Source organism: Stegostoma tigrinum, chromosome 44 (genome assembly GCF_030684315.1).
Source record: "Stegostoma tigrinum isolate sSteTig4 chromosome 44, sSteTig4.hap1, whole genome shotgun sequence".
Taxonomy (NCBI): domain Eukaryota; kingdom Metazoa; phylum Chordata; class Chondrichthyes; order Orectolobiformes; family Stegostomatidae; genus Stegostoma; species Stegostoma tigrinum.
Window position 1 is genome coordinate 12,741,870 of NC_081397.1, and position 19,589 is coordinate 12,761,458.

Genomic DNA, 19,589 nt, shown 5'->3' on the forward strand with positions numbered 1-19,589 from the left:
AGCAAGTCAATCCATTCAAGGACATTTTGAGATTGGCATCCACTTGCCACCTTGGCAGAGCTGGCCACATCCTGTTCAGAGTACAGAGAAATAACATTCATCATAGTCAGTTTTAGGGTTGTTCCAATTGTGTGCTTTTCTCAGAGGGATTGTTCTGTATAACAAACCATCATGTTCATAGCTCATCCCGTACACTCTCTCAGTCTTCCTGCTAAAGTGTGTTATTCTCACCACCCAGCCCCTCTGTCGCCCACGCTCACTGTCTGTCCCCTCTGTGCCCGTGCGCTCACTCCCCGCACCCTCCAAATGTCCAGCTTATAGACTTGACACTGAAATGGTTCACCCAGTTTAATGTGGATCAGCGTGAGGTTAACCGCTTTGGGAGCAAAACCAGGAAAACAAATGGCTATCCGAAAGGTGACAGATAGGAATGTGGGGGTGCAATAAGACCTGGGAGTACCCCGTACACCAGTCACTGACAGTGAGCATTACAGCAGCAGCAGGTGGTGAAGAAGGCAAACAGGATGGTGGCCTTCATAGCGAGAGGGTTCGAGTCCAGGAGCAGGGCTGTCTTGCTGCAATTGTACAGGGAGAGACCACATCCTGCAGTATTGTGTGCGCAGTTTGGGGTCTCCATCTCTGAGGATGGATGTCCTGGCTATGGAGGGAGTGAAGCTGAGGTTTCCCAGTGTGAATCCAAGGATGGCAGGACTGATGGATAAGGAGAGACTGGATCGATTAGGATTATATTCACTGGAGTTTAGAAGAATGTGGGGTGATCTCAAAGAAATCTATGAATTTTAATAGGACTGAACAGGGGTAAACACAGATATTGCTGATGACCAGAGTAGGGCAAGGGTGCACGAGTCCAGAATCAGGGAGTCACAGGCTAAAGGAGACAGGGAAGGACTGCGGATGGGGACAAATGTCTTCACCCAGAGTGTGGGGAGCCTGTGGGATTCTCTGTCACAGCAAGTGGTCAGGGCCAGAGCAGTGAATGTTGCTCAAGTAGTTGCATGGAGTTCTTAGGGGTGAAATATCTTGTGCAGCCACATCATAACATCCCAACTCCTATTCTCAGTGTTGGAACTGATGAAGGCAACTGTTCCAAACTTGCTGTCCGCCTGTGACTCCACTTTATGGAACTGTGTGCCTGCACCCTTCGATCCCTCTGTTTGACAACACTCCCTAGGGCCCTACCATTAACCTGCCCTGGTTTGCCTCACCAAAGATGCAACACCTCTATATTTGTCTAAATTAAACTCTACCTGCCAGTCCTTGGCCCATTGGCCCAGTTGATCAAGTTCCCGTTGTACTCTGAGATAACCACCTTCACTGTCCATGAGGCCACCGATTTTGCTCCTGCTCCTCATTTACTACGTTTCTGTATTGTCCTATTTTCAGGCTGACCAAGCAGACCAGCAACCATCCTGCATCACATACGCCACACTGAGGCACACAGATATGCGAGGGGATGAGGAACCAGGTCAAGGTGAAGAGGGAAACGTTTATGCCAATCTTCCGCGGACATTGTGAGACAGCACAGAAGAATCCCTTCAATGCCTCACAAATTGATGGATAGCAATTGTTCCTTCCAGCAAATAAGGGGGAGAAGGAAGAGAGGACAGAGGAGCGTCAGGTTTCTGCAGCTGAGAAATGGCTAAGCTTTGTTTCCATTCACTCAGCCTGACATCACTTCTAAACATGAACTTGCCTTGAGAATCTATTTGAATATCAATCTCTCACATAACGTTGAGTGGGTCAATCTCTTCTGCTGCAGCATGATCTGACCCTTGATGGCAGGGATTTGAGATTTTGTGCTGTACATTCCTAACTTGAGTATCCATTTGATCTCCTGGTGAGTGAATCAGGGCAGATGAGCCAATGAATTGAATCTACTCTGCATTTATTTTTTAATTGTGGTGAGCTATTTTTAGAGGTATGATTATTCTCCAGCCTAATCCACATCACCCTCTAACTTCATCATTTTCAAACATATATCCAGCTCTCCCTTCATACCTCATATGGAATCCACCTCCACCACTCTCCCAGGCAGCGCATTCCAAATCCTAACAATGCTCCGAGTGAAGATGTTTCTCCTCATCTCACTCCTAGCTGTCTTGGTGACAAACTTGAAATTCTGACCCCTGGTTACTGACATAGTGGAAACAGAGTATTCTACATTACCCTCTCAAAATTCTTCATAATTTTGAACACCCCCATTTGTGTCCTCTTTTAATCTTCTCTGCTCCAGGGAGAGTAAGCCTGGTTTCATTAATCTTTCTTTGAACATAAAATCCTTCATTCCTGCTATCATTCTAGTAATCTCCTTTAAACCATTTCCAGAGTGTTCTTCCTTAAATAAGGTGCCCAGAACAGAACACAAATGTAGCCTATGCAATGTGGTCTTAGCAATGATTTGTAGAGGTGTAGCATTACTTCCTTGCTTTGAGACTCAATGCCTCTATTTTTAAACTCAAAGATCCTTTGAACCTGCTTCACAACTGTTACAACTGGCCTGGCCACCTTCAGAGAACAATGCACATGAACCCCAAGATATCTCTGTTCCAATTTTCCCTTTAAAGCTGTTTCATTGAGCTTGTATTGTTTCTTTGTATTTTTCTTTGCAATATGCATAAGCACATATTTTTCTGCATTGGCATTTATCTGGCAGGTTTCTGCCCATTTGGCCAATTTGCCAATGTCCCTCTGAAGTAACTCAGTATCATCCTCACAATTCACTCTTCTCCCTGACTTAGTATCATCTGCACATTTAGAGATTTTATCCTCAATACCCAACTCGAAACCATTGCTAAAATCAATATATTTATCGACACATACCTGTCAGTTTCTCTTATGTAAATGTATGACTATTTACCAGCCTGTATCTGTTAGTTTCTGCTGAGAATTGAGAGTGACAACATTAATCTGTATCTGTCAGTTTCTGTTGTGTGAATATGAATCCAGCTCCCAGTCAATGCCTCTGTTTCTGCCTTCTCATTATATAAATGTACTTATCAAAGTACACCTGTCAGTTCCTGCTGGGTGAACGTGCGAGTGGGGTTCTGCTCTGTAAATAGCAGAGTCTAGTTAACAGACTATACTTGTCAGTTTATGCTCTGTGAAACTGGGAGTGTAGTTATCATTGTGTATGTCCGTTTTAGCTTTGAGAATGAGGGTGAAGTTATTCATCTCTCCCTGACAGTTCCTGCAATGCGAATGCATGACTGACATTAGCAGAAACCAAGAGAGACTGATAACTACAGTCACACCTTTACATTGTAGTCAATGTGTTGTCATCATTTGTGTGTTTCTGCAATATGAACAAGTGGGTGTAGTTATCAATCTGTATGTGTCAGTTTCTCCTCATGTGTCAAAATGGCTAAGTCTCTGAAGGCCAGTATTATTCTCTGTGACTGTAAGAAAAGGCTGGGTCGTAATCTTTTCTGCATTATGTGATTTATGAGTTGAGTGTCAGTCCGTGTGGTAGGTGAGGGGGGTGAGGAAGTTCAGGACATGGGGTGATAACAGGAGGGGAACTGCTTTATTCTGAGAACCATTGTGACTAATGGTCACATATTTCCTATTTGGTCAGACAGCCTGAGATCTGTGGTACCACTGATTAAACTGCTTGTTTCTCACCAAAATCAGAATCACAGATATGGTACAGCATAGGAGCAGACCATTCAGCCCACTGTCTCTGTACTGGGAATTTTTTATGCATCAGTTCCGCAGTAATTGTTAGGAATGTGAACTTCATCTATTCATTGTCAGCGTCTATTTGTAAGGCCAATATGACATTAGTTCTGTGGATATCTGGCTTTTCATAATGATAGTGGCGGTTTTGATATGTTTCCCACAGTCTCAGGGCGAGTACATGGATCTCATTCTCGTATGTTCAGTTGTGGTTTGTGTCGGAGTAGTAAACTCTGTCAAACTCTTTTCAATTGCACTGAACTGCATTGCATTTCAGTCTCAGTTTGTTTTTACATTGTGCATGAGGTTGAGTGCGCAGTAGAATCTATCTGTCACTACTGGGCACTGTAATAGTCCAATATCTTCAGGTGTAATCAGAGATTTTGAGAGTCAGTTCATATCTGGAAATTACTGTGAGGCCGTACTTCATTCTTTTCCTTTTAGCATCCACTGGCTGTGTGTGAGTGAGTTTTCCCTTGTGCTGCCAGTCTGTATCTCAGTTCCCGTCTCCTGTAGTGAATGGGAAACCACCGAAGATCTTTAATTGTTGGTGCCTGTGGGAATCATGTGCAAGTGAAAGGCAACACACTGCTACAGAAGGGACTCTGTGCTGTTCCTCAGATTCAAGACTGGAAACACAATGGGCCTTTGTAACTTATATAGTGTAGAGTTGAACAGGGATTAATGATATAAAGTGTTGACTGTCAGAATAACATCCGTTTCTTTTTCAGTGTGTAGTGATATGCTTTTCTGAGTAATGCTAAAGTAGCAATCAGTGTAAACTGTGAAAGCCAATGGCAGTGAACAATTCAACTGCATTGCAGCGGCCTGACCACACAGTGTCGCTTGGACAGAAAAGACAAACGGGGAACTTATTCCCTGATGTAGACAGGACATGACCCTGCTCTGTGCCGTGATGGTGGAAGCAATTACTGGTACTCTTGTGTTGTTCTATGGGAGGGAAGTGGAAAGGAAAAGGAAGTTTATTTTCTGTCTTGCAGTGCAGCAGATTTAAAGTGTGAAGCACAATTTATTGAACAATCAACACTGTTCAACTCTGCTTTGAAACAAAATTAGTGTTTCACAAACCTACCAAGCAAACCAATTTTGTCTATTTTTATTTTGTGCACTGCTTCGAAAGGTAACCACTTGATTAAACTGATTTATTGTGAAAATTGAATTCAGATATCTTGGTATTTCTCTGCAATACATTCTAGGGAGGGCCAGGAGGAATGTCAGGCTCTTTATAGAAAATTGAGATTAATTTTGAAAGAGGTACTCGAGGTTTCTTGCTGGACTGAAAAAGACAAAGCAAATTCTAATCCTGAAAGGTGAAGAAAAGGAGAATGATGTTGCGATAAAGGTGGGGATGGCAGCTTCTCTGCTGCTATCATACATTTATGTGAATGAAATGTTGAATGAACGGGATGAGAATTCTCGGTGCAGACTCAATAATGTGAAGGACTGCAGGCCTCTCTGGCAATGGTTCTGTGAGTAGAAATCATTCCAGATGTGACAGTTGCTGTTGCTTGCAATGTGTATGGTACTACATGGCTATTATATGTTGGAGCAGTATATGTATTTGACTGTGAGAGAGAGGGGAGGGTGCAAGAGAGGGAGTGAGAGTGTATATTAACAATTCTCTCGACGTCAGGCTTTGGCACAGCACGTGCATTTAGAATTCACATTATTTAAGTGTTGTGACTATGTAGGTGACAAATATTCATTAGAATAATAATTAATTTTTTTGTTACTGCTAACTGAAATGTTTGCTTCAACATCTGCACTCCATATCTACTTCCCATGTGGTTGGTCAAACTAGCAGCATCATCCATTTGTTCACCTTGACTGTAATGCTAAAAGTACCCTTACTAAATGCAGATTTCATGCAGTTCCTGAGTAAATATTTTGGATGAGGATTCAGTCTGTCATTCCTCAAGTTTTTGACAATGTGAGTAGTGAAATTGTTTGGAACTGGGTGGCTGGAAGTGACAGTCCAGATAAAAGATATACACTGGTATTTCCTCAATGGTGTTTGACTCTTGGTTAGAACACATCTCTCTGGAAATTGCATTCAATGTGTGAGATTGAATCTGCGATCACTGTGGCTAGGATATTCTATGCTCTGACAGTGTAACATACCTGGTGGTTGTTGTAAGATGCTGGTCACAATTGGCTTTGTACTGAAGAAACACTAAACTGTCCTGGTCCTTCAAGTATTTGCCTGGAGGAAGAAGGGTTACCTCCTGTAAACTAACATCAGCCAAGATCGGCAATATTAAACTGATCAATGTGATATTCAGTTAATTATTCATTAGGATTGTTTGTTCAGAGCCAGCTATTTGAACAGAACCAGGGTCTGATTCTACTCCTACCCTGAGCTGCTCCTTACTTATTTTTTTTCTGAAAACTCTAATACATAGTTCAGAGAGATCCAAAAACTAACCAACACTGATACAGCTGCATGAGTGGGACTACTTGATCCTACTGGGTATATGGATATGTGAGTTTAGTTATCGATATATATCTGTCAGTTCCCGCTTGTTGAATGTGTGAGTGTAGTTCCAGATTTGTACCTGTCAGTATATGCTCTGTTAATTTTTAAAATAATTTCACATACAGTGAGATACAGTGAAATGCTCTGTTTCCGAGCAGTACAGCCAGATCACAGTAAGCAAGGATGTACAGATCAAAACAACATAGACAGAGGCATGCAGGTTACATTTCACAGGGTACGCACTTGGAGAGATCAACATTAGTGAAGTCTAAAGAGTCCACTTTTCCACACTGTAGGTAATCTAATCTCATCAATTTAATAACAACCAGGAAAAAGCTGCCCCGAACCTGCTCATCTGTATGTTGAGACTTCTGCCTGATGTCAGAGGTTGTAGGAGATCATTCATCTCTGGAACATCGACGCAACAAAGCCACCTACGTCAGCCTCCAGATCATTGACTACAGCTCCACCTTCAGCACCATTATCCTGTGCAGGCCGATGTCAAAACTCCGTGACCTTGGTCTCGGCTCCACCCACTACAAGTGGATCCTCAAATTTCTAACCCATAGACTGCAATCAGCAAAGACAGACAACTGCATCTCCTCTATAATAACACACAACACTGGAGGCCACCCACCAAGGATGTGTCCTCAGGCCGCTACTGTACATCCAAAACTGTGGGGCCAATTTCCAAATGAACACCATCCACAAACTTGCTGATGACACCATCGTAGTGGGACACATATGGAACAACCAGGAGTCAAAACCCAGAAGGGAGATAGAGGGCTTGATGACATGGCGCAGTGAAGGTGACCTCTCTCTCAACATTGGAAAAACTAAAGAGCTGACCATTGGCTTCAGAAGGAAAGGAGGAGCCCCCCCACCCCACATCTACATCACTGGAACTGAGACCAAGAGGGTGGAGAGCACCAAGTTCCTCGCAGTAACAATAAGCAACAACCTGCCCCGGGCTTCCCACGGAGATGCAACAGTCAAGAAGACAACAACAATGCCTCGTCTTTCTCAGGCGGCACAGGAAATTTGGCATGTCCACAGGGACTCTCACTGACTTCTACAGATGCACCATTGAAAGCGTCACTGTCTAGGTGCATAATGGCCCGGTATGGCAACTGCTCTGCCCAGGACTGTAAAAAATGACAGAAGGTGGTGTGCACAGCCCAGTCAACCTGTTCCTATCAGTCTCTGTAAATATACTTACACAGTCACACTTAAGGTGCAGATCCAGGTAATTCATCTTGAAAACTGTTTTGAATCTCTGACTCCACCACCAATTCAGACAGAAAGTTCTAACGCCAACCACCCTCTGCATAACAGAACATAGAACAGTATAGCACAGTACAGGCTCTTTGGCCCATGATGTTGTGCCGAACTTCTCCCTTCATCCTCAGGTCTATCTAACCTCCACTCCGAACTCAGACTAACAGCCTTGTAGCCACTTAAATGCCCCGAAAGAGGCCGACTCCACTACCCTCTCCAGCAATGCATTCCATGACCTGACCACTCTCCGAGTAAAGAGCCTACCTCTGACGACTCCCCTATATCTACCTCCACTCACTTTAAAATTATACCCCCTCATAATAGCTACTTCCACCCTCTGGCTGTCCACTCTATTGACACCTCTGGTCATTTTGTACACCTCTATCAAGTCAGCTCTCATCCTTCATCTTTCTAAAGAGAACAGCCCTAGCTCGCTCAAACTTCCCTCCTAAGATCTTACCTCCATTCCAGGCAACATCCTGGTAAATCTACTCCGTACCTTTTCCAATGATTCCACATCTTTCCTGTAACGAAACAGCCAGAACTGGACACAATACTCCAGATGTGGCCAAACCATGCTTTTGTAAAGCTGGAGCATAACTTCACTGTTCTTGAACTCAATCCCTCTATTAACGAAAGCTCACACGCCATATGCCTTCTTAACAACTATCCACCTGGCTGGCAGCTTTCAGGGAACTGTGAACATGAACCCTAAGATCCCTCTGTTCCTCCACACTGCCAAGAACCTTTCCATTAACCCTGTATTCTGCTTTCAAGTTTGTCCTTCCAAAATGAATCACCTCACACTTTTCAGGGTTAAATTCCATTTGCCGCATCTCAGCCCAGCTCTACATCCTATCAATGTCCCTTTGTAACCCAGAACAGCCCTCTGCACTGTTCACAACATGACCCACCTTCATATCATTCACGAACTTGCTGATCCACCCTTCCACGCTTTCATCCAAATCACGTGCAAAGATCACAAATAGAAGAGAACACAGAACAGATCCTGTTGGTACACCACTTGTAAGTGAGCACCATGTTGAATATTTTGCATCCACTGCCACCCTTTGTCTTCTAAGGGTCAGCCAATTTTGAATCCAATCTGCCACATTTCCCCCATCCCATGCCTCCTTACATTCTACGTGAGCCTACCATGGGGAACATGATCAAGCACCTTTTTAAAATCCATGTGTACCATCCACAGCTCTACCTTCATCCACATGTTTGGTCAGCTCTTCAAAAAAAATTCAGTAAGGTTTGTGAGGCATGTTCTACCCCTCACAAATCCATGCTGACATTCACGATTCAAATTGTGGCTTTCCAAGTGATCAGAAATCCTCTCTCTGAGCCCTTTCCAATCATTTTTGCTCCAATGATGCAAAACTAGCTGGCCTATAATTTCCAGGGTTATCCTGATGGCCTTTTTTGAACAATGAAATGACATTTGTCTCTCTCCAATTTTCCAGAACTTTACCCGTTGACAGTGCAGATGAGGAGATCATTGCCTAAAGCACTCCGATCTCTTCCCTCGCTTCCCACAGAATCCTTGGACAAATCCCATCAGGCCTGGGAGACTTATCTTCAACTTCTTCAAAGTTCCTAGTATATCTTACTTCCTAACATTGACCTCTTCCAGCCTACGATACTGTTTCACACTGTTTAAAAAAATCCTTAAGAATCCTCTGATCCTTCAACCACTTCACTTCAATCAATGCCCTCTGATTTTTGAACAGTTTCTGCCGAGGGAAACAGGTTCCTCCTGTCTCCCCTTCTCACAGTTTTGTTTTTTTTTAATCATGGCACCACTCAGCCTCCTCTATTCCAAGCAACATAACCCCAACCTCTGCAATCTCTCCTCGTAGCTACAATCTCCAGCCCTGCCAACATTCTGGTAAATCTCCTCCACAGCAATTACATCCTTCCTGTAATGTGGTGACCAGAACTGCACACAATAGTCCAGCTGCAGCCTCACCAGTTCCGTATACAGTTTCACAGTTATATCCCTACGTTTGTATTCCATACCACTGGCAATGAAGGGGACCATTCTACATAATAATAAAGTGCGAAGCTGGATGAACACAGCAGGCCAAGCAGCATCTCAGCAGCACAAAAGCTGACGTTTCGAGCCTAGACCCTTCATCAGAGAGGGGGACGGGGTGAGGGTTCTGGGATAAATGGGGAGAGAGGGGGAGGCGGACCGAGCAGGGAGAGAAAAGAAGATAGGTGGAGATGAGAGTATAGGTGGGGAGGTAGGGAGGGGCCTTGTTTACAATCCTAAACGCCTGTACTGCTACTTTTAGGGACCTGTGCACCTACACACCAAGATCTCTCACTTCATCTACCCCTCTCAATATATTCTCAATTATTTTCAATTCCCATTTACTGTTGGAGCTTCCAAAGTGCATTATCTTGCAATTATCAGAGCTGAACTCCATCTGCCACTTTCCTGCCGACTCCACTAAACTATCTGTACCATTTTTTATCTTACAATTATCCTCTGCAGTACCCACTACATGGCCAAGTTTGTGTTGTCTGCGAATTTCAAATTTTAAACCCACCACATTCACGTACAAATCATCAACACAGAAAACAAACAGCAGGGGTCCCAACACTGAGCCATGCTGAGCACCACTTGAAACAGCTCTCTATTCACAAAGCCAGCAATCAACCACTACATTTTGTTTCCTGTCACTGAGCCATCTTTGGACACAATTCAACATATTGCCCTGTATCCCAGAGGCTTTTACTTTTTGGACCAGTCTACCATGTGGCACTTTGTCAAATACCTTACTAAACTCCATACAGATGGCATCCAATGCACTTCCCTCACACATTCACATCACAGAAACTGACAAGGACAGACTGATAACTAAACTGATATATCCACATTGTAGAAACTGATAGAGACTGACTGATAAATATGTTTACATATTCACACAGAAGTAATTAGTCACTGCCTATTTCCGCGATATAAGTATGAGCTTAGTTATCAATCTGTTTATATTAGTTTCTGCCATGTGAATGTTTGAGTGCAGTTATCAGTTATCTGTCAGTTTGTGTACTGTGCTTGTGAGAGTGTAATAAATAATCTCTAGTTGAAAGCATCTGCTAACTCAAAACATGAGTATAATTATCAATCCTTACCTGTTATGTCCTGCTATGTGAATGCATGAGTGCTGTGATCAATCTATTCTTGTCCTTGTGCTCTGTGAAATATAGCTTTAAATTTGTCCCTGTCAGTCTGACATGTGAATGCATGAGTGTATTTAGCACTCTGTACATGCCAGTTTCATGTCTGGGAATATATAAATATAGTTGTCAATTTTTATCTGTCAGTTACTTCTTTGTCAATATGCGAATGTTGTTAGCTGGAACAAACAGATAGCAATAGATATGTTAATATGAGAGTGCACTTATCAATCTATGCCTATCAGTTTCTGCTCTGTCAATCTGGGAGTATAGTTATCAATATTTAATGGGCAAACTCCGTTCTGTGAAAATGAATTTAATTGTTCAAACGTACTGGTTGGATTATGCCAAAGGAGCCTGGGCATGATATTTTTATTCTGTCCATGTCAGTTTCTGCTATGTGCATATGTCAATGTCATTATTATTCTGCACCTGTCAGTTTCTGGTTTGTGAATGTGAGGATTTAGTTATTAATGTCTACCTGTCAGTTTCAGCTAAAAGAATGAGAGTTTCACTGCCGATTTCTGCCTGTCAGTTTCTGCTCTGTCAATATGTGAGTTTAATAATCAGCCTATCCCTCTCAGACTGCTGTGTGAATACAGTTGTGTAGTTATCAATCTGTGCACTTTCAGCCTCTGCTTGGAGAATATGTTTGTGTAAGTCTCAGTCTGTCGCTTCCAGTTTCTGTAATGTCAATATATGAGTTTAGTTATAAGTGAATACCTGTCAGTTTCTTCTATGTGAACACGTGCATGTCATTGTCAATCAGTACCTACAGCAGGAGATTAGTGTAGTTATTGGTCTATGCCTGTCAGTTTCTGCTCTGTGCATCGGTGAGTGAAGTTACCAATCTGTCCCCCATCAGTTATTTGAAACCAAGACTGTTACAAGCAATCATTCTGCTTTGGGAATGTGTGATTTTACCCATCAATTTCCACCTATGAGTTTCTGGCTTTGAATAGGCAAATGCATTTCTCAATGTGTACAGGTCAGTTTTTATTCTGTGAATTTGTATGTAACAATATTATTCTTCCTGTCAGTATCTGCAACATAAATGTGAGGCTGCATTTCCCCATCTCTCCCAGTCAGTTTCTGCTGTGTGAATGGCCAAGTCAAATTATCAGTCCATGCCTGTCAGTTTCTGTTATTTGAATGTGAGTGTGTCTGATAAATCAGTTTCAGTTTCCACCATGTGAATATCTGTTTTATCATCAATTTTCTTTTGTGTGCTTCTGGAATGTGAATGAGTCAGTGTAGGTGTCAATCCGTATCTGTCAGTTTCTACTGTTGTGTATCAATGTGCCTTGATTCTCTAGCAGCCAGTAATATTCTCTGTGAATATGCAACACATTCTTATATAGCTAATAGGGCATTGAGACTGGGTATTAATCTCTTCAGCATTTTGAGACTTCTGAGTTCATTATCAGTTGGCAGGATCTAGGAGGGGTCATATAAATGGGGCTGATTTCCTCTGAGAACCATTCTGAATCAACAGCACAATTTATAGTTTACGTGCTGAGTGTGGGTTTTATATACCGCATGTGTCAGATGCTGATTCTCTGACTCAGTACGGGATTTGTTTGTTTGTTCCGCAGTATCAATGAGACATTGAGAATCATTTCTGGTATTGGACATTGTTAGTGCTCTTTCATTAAAGATTTTGTTCTGCACCTGTCTGTCTATTTCTACGTTACATTTTTATAATAATATTCTATACAACAGAATGTCATTTACTTCATCACCAGGATCAGAATCAAGATGAGGTGCAGCGTGGAGGCAGACCATTCAGCCCACTGTGCTTGCACTGGGACATTCTATTCTGCCTACTAGTTTCCAGTAATTGTTGGAATTGTGAACTTCTTTCACGCACTGCCAGTGTCTGTTAGTGCAAATGTGACATTAGTTCTCCAGTTATCAGCCTTTGAATAGCTGCAGTGCTAGCTTCATGATGTCTGCAACCATCTCAGGTACAGTAGATATTCACTGACTCTGTATGATTGAGGGATTAATATTACACTGACATTTGTCCGTACCATGAGGACTAACATGATTGTGCTGCAGGGAAGGTTGACATGAACATCAAGCCCTTTGTAGAAAATTGAAAAAAAAAGAGATACACAATGTTTCTTGCCAGACTGAAGAAAAATAAAAAAGAAATATTAACTCCTGTAAGGTGAAGAAATGAAAAGGGTGAGGATAGCAGTTCCTCTTCAGCCTCAATACATTCATGGAAATAGAATGCTGGCTGATTGGGATTAGCATTGTTCACTTTTAAAAGAAAAATGATGCAGACCCAACGGGCTGACGGGCCTTTCTCTTGTGCTGTAGAGTTCTGTAACTTGAGGGTGTTAGTGGAGATCATTTTTGAGTCTATAATTTTCTATGACTTGCAGTGAACACAAAACAATTTGGTTGTTTCACATTGTAATATACACACACTCTGACTGACTGAAGGTGTATGAGAGTGAGAGGGGGAGAGAATTATTCAGCAAAGGATTAATTCTGTCCTTCTCAGTCACTGATAAACTTCATATAAACATGTTTCATCCACTTTAGTAACTCTTGGTGCACAGGTTCTTCCCATTTCTGTACTTAACATCTCACTGAGGTATGGCAGTTGAAACTATGTTACAGCATGATCTATTGTTTGTCTTGATTGTAACTTTGCAAAGGCCTTTATTCAAACAGACAATCAGTCTATCCATCTTCAAAACTGGTGTCAATGGGCTACATACCTGCTGATTGTTAGCAGTAACTGGTCAGACTTGGCTTTGTGCTGAGGAAACATAACATCATCCTGGTCCTTCAAGTATTTGCCTGGAGGAAGAGAGAAGACACGTCTACTGTAAATCAACATACAGGAAGTCTGGCCGTATTGAACTAATCAACGTAAGTTCATAATTATTGGGACATGTGTTTGTTTTTAAAAAGAAAACTAGCAATTTGAACAGAACCGGAGGCTTTATTCCCTGTTCTCCAGAACTGCTCCTTTTCTGGGGATTCTCATTGTACTTTTTTCCTGAAATAATTCGAAATCAACTGAGTGAGAATCAGAAACTGAGCAACAACTGTACTTTCATAAATGGGGCTATCCGAAGGAGCAGGCATGCATATATACACAGTTCAATATCCGGCTCCCATGACACTAACTGTTAAAAGAAAGAACAAAGCGCGCTATTTTAAATGATTCAGGTGAGAAATTTAACCTGGGGGGCTCAATTACCTGTCCTTTTCAGGGTTATAACATGCCTCTAGTCTGTGTTTCCACCGTTCACGGCACTATGTCCAAAAACAGCGCGAAACTGAAGCCGAACAACGAATTTCCATCAGTGTTCAGAAGATTAAAAGTTACAAGACTGATCCCCAGCAGCAGCTTCTTGCCGCTGTGTCTCCCTCCGCAGGCCCACACACAGCCCGAGAAAGGCCTCTCTCTCCCCGCCCCCAGGCCGCTCACTCCAAGTTCAGGGACCAGTTCCTGCTCCGCTCCGCCTCTTACCAACAGCCCCCGGTTCTCCCTGAACTGAACCCGAATCAATGCCGGTCTCGGAGCCCCCTCTGTGTCCCAGACTCACATCTCGATGCGCTGCTGGAAGGAGCCTGCTGTTCCCTCGCTTCCCTGGGCGCTGGTCTCTCCATTGCGGCCTGTTTCAAACAAACCTCTTCCACTCACTGAGTCAATGCTCCTCAATGGCAGCGCTGAGGGAGGGCCTCACGCATGCGCTCCTCTGGTCAGCAACAAGCAGCATTTGGGGGAAAGGGCCAGCCTCACGCATGCGCTGCTTTCCCCGCTGAGTCCCAGAAACAAACATCAATTGGTTACTTCCCCAATTCCCTTTCCTCCCAGTTTAAGCAAAGCGAATGGAGGCTGTGGGGGAAATGGCATAAAGTGTTTCAAACTGGGGCATTGGCCCTTTGTGAAGCTCCAATGGAGCTCATTCCCGGGTCATGTTAATATCTGCCTCCCCCCGGCTCGCTCACAATCTGGTGGGGAAGCGGAGAAGCTGGCAGCCGTTCGGCCCATTTAATATTCTCTACTATTCAATAAAATCACGTCTGATCTCATGTTAACTGTGATATTTAATTCCGCTGGCATTCGTCCCATATTGACTCACAGAGCGATGGAATAAATGCGACATTATTACGAAACTGCTGTGGGGAGTCTTGCAGCGCAGAGGTAGTTTCCCTATTTCTGGGTCAGGTGGGCCGTGCTAAAGCACACCCGGACCAGAGGTGAGTAATAATATCCCTGGGCCCGATGCAAATACCAGTTTGGAATTGATGACTGATTTTATTCTCAGTATGCTGCAGGCAGAAACCTTGTGATGAATGGGTTACCGCAACGCTGTTTTTTCTTGTTTGCGCATTCCTGGGAAGAGGACGTCTCTGGCTTGGCCCAGCATTTATTGCGCGTCCCTAGTTGCCCCCATTGAGAAGTTGGTGCTGAGCCACCTTCTAAAATAGTTCTGGTCCATGTGCTTGCCCACATTTCAGTTCGCAGGTAGTTCCAGGGTCTTGATTCAGAGACAGTGAAGGCAAGGGGACGTATTTCCAAATTAGGATTGTGGGTGATTGGAGGGGAACGTGCCTCGCATCAAGGTGGTGTTCCTCCGCATCAGCTGCCCAAGCCCTTTTAAACGGGTATATTCGTGAGTATGGATGGTGGTCTTTTTACAGTCTACAAAACTGTCATTTTAGTGGGCTATTTAACTACGTTTTTGATACACGGAACAGGCGTACAAATTGTGAAGAAAATGAATTCGAAAGAAAAAAACGTCTCTGAAGCTGGAGAACATTTCAAAATCAGGACAGAAGGAAATACAAATGTATTGATTATGAAAGAGAAAACGTGGAAATGAGTACGCTTGCAGAAGCCTTAAAAAAAACTAACAGTTAATGTACTGATAAATATGTAAAATGAGAATGGAAATAAAACTAATTGGTTTACACAAATGTACATCACTTACAATCAAAAAGAGGGGAGTCCATTGTGGCGAATAAAAAATGGATATCCAACTCCCTACTTTTGATCTTTGTTCACAAAGGAAGACACACCTAACACACTCGGAATGTTGGTCAAAACAGAGTTTAGTGAGAGAGAGAAATTGAATCAAATCAGTATTATTCAGTAAATTGTGTTGGGTAAATTCAAAGGATTGAAGGCTGGGAAATACCAGGGCCTGATCATTTATATCCCAGAGCTCTTAACACAGCAGCCTTCGAAGTAATGGATGTTTTGCTGGTCATGCACCAAAAAGCTACAGGCTGCACAATAATTTCAATGATTGGAGTGCAGCTAATATCAGCAACCTATTTGAAAAAGGAGGTAGAGATTAAACTTGGAATTTTAGAGTAGTCATCCTGAAAGAAAAAAACATGCAGATAATTTGGGATAAAAAGTCAGGATCAGGCAGAGTCAGCATGGATTTGAAAGGCCTGTTCCTCTGCTCTACTGATCTATGTTGCCAGCTTGAAAATTTACTGGAGCAGAAATGGCAATTGCTGGGATGGAAGGAGAGTTTGAATTGGTTGAGACTATATGTGCTGAAACACAGATAAATAAGTGATTTTCTTAGAAATCTGTAAACACTGACAGACCTAAACAATATAAATACAAGAAGAATGCTCCTGATGGTAAGAGTCATATTTTTAGGAGACATGACAGGCCATTTAGGGCTCAGATGGTGTTGATTTTCTTCATTCAGAGAGTGGTGTGCCTGTGGGATTCTCTGCCACAGAAATCAGCCATGCCCAACGCATTGTATGATTTCAGAAAGGAGCTGGGTGCAGGCCTTTTGGCCAAATGGAATCAAGATAGAATTGGCTGAATGACAAGAGACAGAGAGTGAAGATAAAGGGTTGTTTTTCAGACTGGAGGCCTGTCACCTGTGGTGTTCCACAAAGATTGGTACTGGGTTCTCTTTTGTTTGCCATTTATATAAATGATTTGAATAAGAATTTAGAAGGCATGGTAAGCACATATTGTGGATGATAACAAAGTTGGTAGCATTGTCATGAGTGGAGAAGGTTTCCTAAGATTACAAAGCGATCTTGATCAAATCAGCCAATGGGCTGCAAAATGGCAGATGGAGTTCAATCTGGATAAATGTAAGGTTTTGCATTTTGGTACAACATGTAAGGTTAGGACTTATATGATTAATGGTTGGGCCTTGAGTAGTGCTGTGGAACAGAAGGATCTAGAATTCTTTGAGGTCTGCATCACATCGAAACAGGACAGTTAAGAAAGTGTTTGGCCCGCTTGGCTTCGTTGTTCAGTCCTTTGAGTTTAGGAGGTAGGAAATCACTTTGAGGTTCGAAGGGACATTGGTGAGACCACTTCTGGAATAATGCAATCAGTTCTGGTCGGCCGGTTCGAGGAAGGATGTTATCAAGCTGGAGAAATTTGAGAAGAGATTCACTAATATTTGCAGAGTATGTAAGGATCGAGTTATATAGAAAGGACGGATAGGGGTCTAGATCCAAAACGTCAGCTTTCCTGCCCCTAAGATGCTGCTTGGCCTGTTGTGTTCATCCAGTTCCACACCGTGTTTTCATGGATAGTCTGGGACTTTTTTTCACTGGAGAGTAGGATGTTCAGAAGCCACCTTCTCGAAGTTCATAAAACACTGATGGGGTGAGACAGAGTTAATGGTCGTTGGCCTTTGCCTGGGATGGAGGGAATAGAAAACCAGGGCGGACATTTTAATGCGACAATCGAGAGATTTTTTTAAAAAGACACGAGGGGCGTTTTTTTAAAACACAGAACACGGAAGAATGTGGAAGAAACTTCCTGTGGCTATATTTACATTAAAACGACATTTGGAATGCATAAACACGACAGTTTTGAAAAGAAATAGGTCAGGGACAGGGAGATGGAACTAATTCAATTTGGTATTATACTCGGCATCTACTGTTTGGACTGAACGGTCTGTATCCTCACTGTATGACTCTATGGGAGAAAAAAACAGAGACAGGCCATTGAGTTGGATGATCTGCCATTTTCATGGTGAGTGGGAGGAGAGGTTTGAAGGGCTGATAGGTGTTATTTGCCCAGTTGCTATACTTTACGATTCTATGAGTGTGATTCCCAGAAACGATGTTGAGTATTGTCACTGGAATGAAAAAAAACTGATCTCGGTGATCAATGTAACTTCAAACCAGATGAGTGGCTCTTGCAGCTGAATTTGCAGCAGAGCGAATCTCCGGCGCACAGACCTCGGAGAGTTTAACAATTACTGAGGAGAAAAACTACAACTAATTCCCTGGATGCTGGAGCAAAGGCTGAAAGGAGGAGAAATTACATCCTTCCACAGGTACATTTGGAGATATTTCTGGCCTGTGACTGTATGGATGTGAATATTGAGTCAGAGAGACTGTAGGAAAAGGGCGGGCGGGTTCGTCACACGTAAATGTGCTTGTGTTCCCGCTCATATCATGATAATTCCGCGTCTCTCTTGTGCAAATCAAAAAGATATTCATTTCAAATCATCCCCCTGCTCCTCCACTAAACCTCAAAGATAGAATTTAAGGCAATATATTTGTTGATTTCAAGATTTCAGTCTAAAAGGATGATAAGGCCAGAGCTCAGCTCAGACAGCGCGATCAGTGCAGCAAAAAATGCGTTAAAATCGATTACGGAGCCGTCAATTTGAGTGAAAACTTTTCAGCCGCAAACCTTCCTGTGTCAGGGTCAGGAACGATCGAGCCTGGCTCTCTGGAGATGCGGAATTGCAGAGTTTGTGCCGAGAGAGAAACGCAGAGAGGCAGCAGGAGCAGGGAGCTGAGGGCAGGTTGTCTCCGCGCCGTCCTTTCGCTGCCTTTAAGTTGCTCAGTGCCGCCACCAGCAGCTTCATTGCTGACCCAGGTCAGTCTGACAGGGAGAGATTCAGCGCAAAGTTCCCGACATGAGCGACAGTGCAGCCGCCGAAACGGCTCCTCCAGCCTCCGCCAGCACCAAACCCAAGTCTCCCAAGAAGAAGGCGGCGGCGGCTCCCAGGGAGAAACCAGCCGGTCCCGGGTTGGGCGAGCGGATTGTGAAGATTGTCGGGGAGAACAGCGATCGGAAGGGGACGTCTCTGGTCGCTATAAAGAAGGCGCTGCAGAGAAGCGGGGTCAATGTGGAGAAGCAAAATGCACAGATCAGGATGGCTGCCATAAGGTAATGGGAACTGCAGACGCTGGAGAATTCCAAGATAATAAAATGTGAGGCTGGATGAACACAGCAGGCCAAGCAGCATCTCAGGAGCACAAAAGCTGACGTTTCGGGCCTAGACCCTTCATCAGAGAGGGGGATGGGGAGAGGGAACTGGAATGAATAGGGAGAGAGGGGGAGGCGGACCGAAGATGGAGAGTAAAGAAGATAGGTGGAGAGAGTGTCGGTGGGGAGGTAGGGAGGGGATAGGTCAGTCCAGGCTCTTCTCAGAGCCGCCCACATCTCTCAGGAAAGAGCTGAGCCTGGATCGAATGATCCCTGTAATAACATGGTGCAGAGCTGGATGAACATAACAGGCCAAGCAGCATCAGAGGAGCAGGAAAGCTGACGATTCGGGCCCGGATCCTTCTTCCTGCTTCTCTGGTGCTGCTCGGCGTGCTCTGTCCATCCGACTCTACTCCTTGTTATTTCAGATTGTCCAGCATCTGTAATTCCGTCTATCTCTCAAATAATCCCTGTCCCGGTTCCGAGTGCAGACATAGCATAAACTTGAATTGATTCGAGTAACTTAAATATCACATTTCCGAGAGCGGAGACTGAGAATGTGGACGGTATCACATGGGGAGGCTCAGTGGAACTGCATCTGGCTATTCATACCATAACTTGTAATTCTGCCCAGACACAAATATATTGCAGTATATGCATCTCATTAACCCTTCCGGGAATGTTAATTTGTTTAATTTTGATGATAGGACCTCTGGCGATGTTTTAACGGTG

General features: G+C 43.4%; 2 protein-coding genes across 7 annotated transcripts in view; both read left to right on the forward strand.

Moving 5' to 3' along the window:
* The window catches only part of LOC125450331 (Fc receptor-like protein 4), a 38,033-nt gene extending 25,732 nt beyond the window's left edge, over positions 1 to 12,301 (forward strand). For all 6 annotated transcript variants that reach the window (XM_059642339.1, XM_059642340.1, XM_059642342.1 and 3 more), the window contains one exon: positions 1,405 to 12,301. In XM_059642339.1, coding sequence (XP_059498322.1) covers positions 1,405 to 1,536 — 132 coding nt within the window. In that variant the 3' untranslated portion in view covers positions 1,537 to 12,301. The remainder of the gene's footprint in view (positions 1 to 1,404) is intronic.
* LOC132207190 (histone H3-like) overlaps positions 1 to 19,589 on the forward strand; it is a 913,943-nt gene that overhangs the window by 775,535 nt on the left and 118,819 nt on the right. The window lies entirely within an intron of this gene.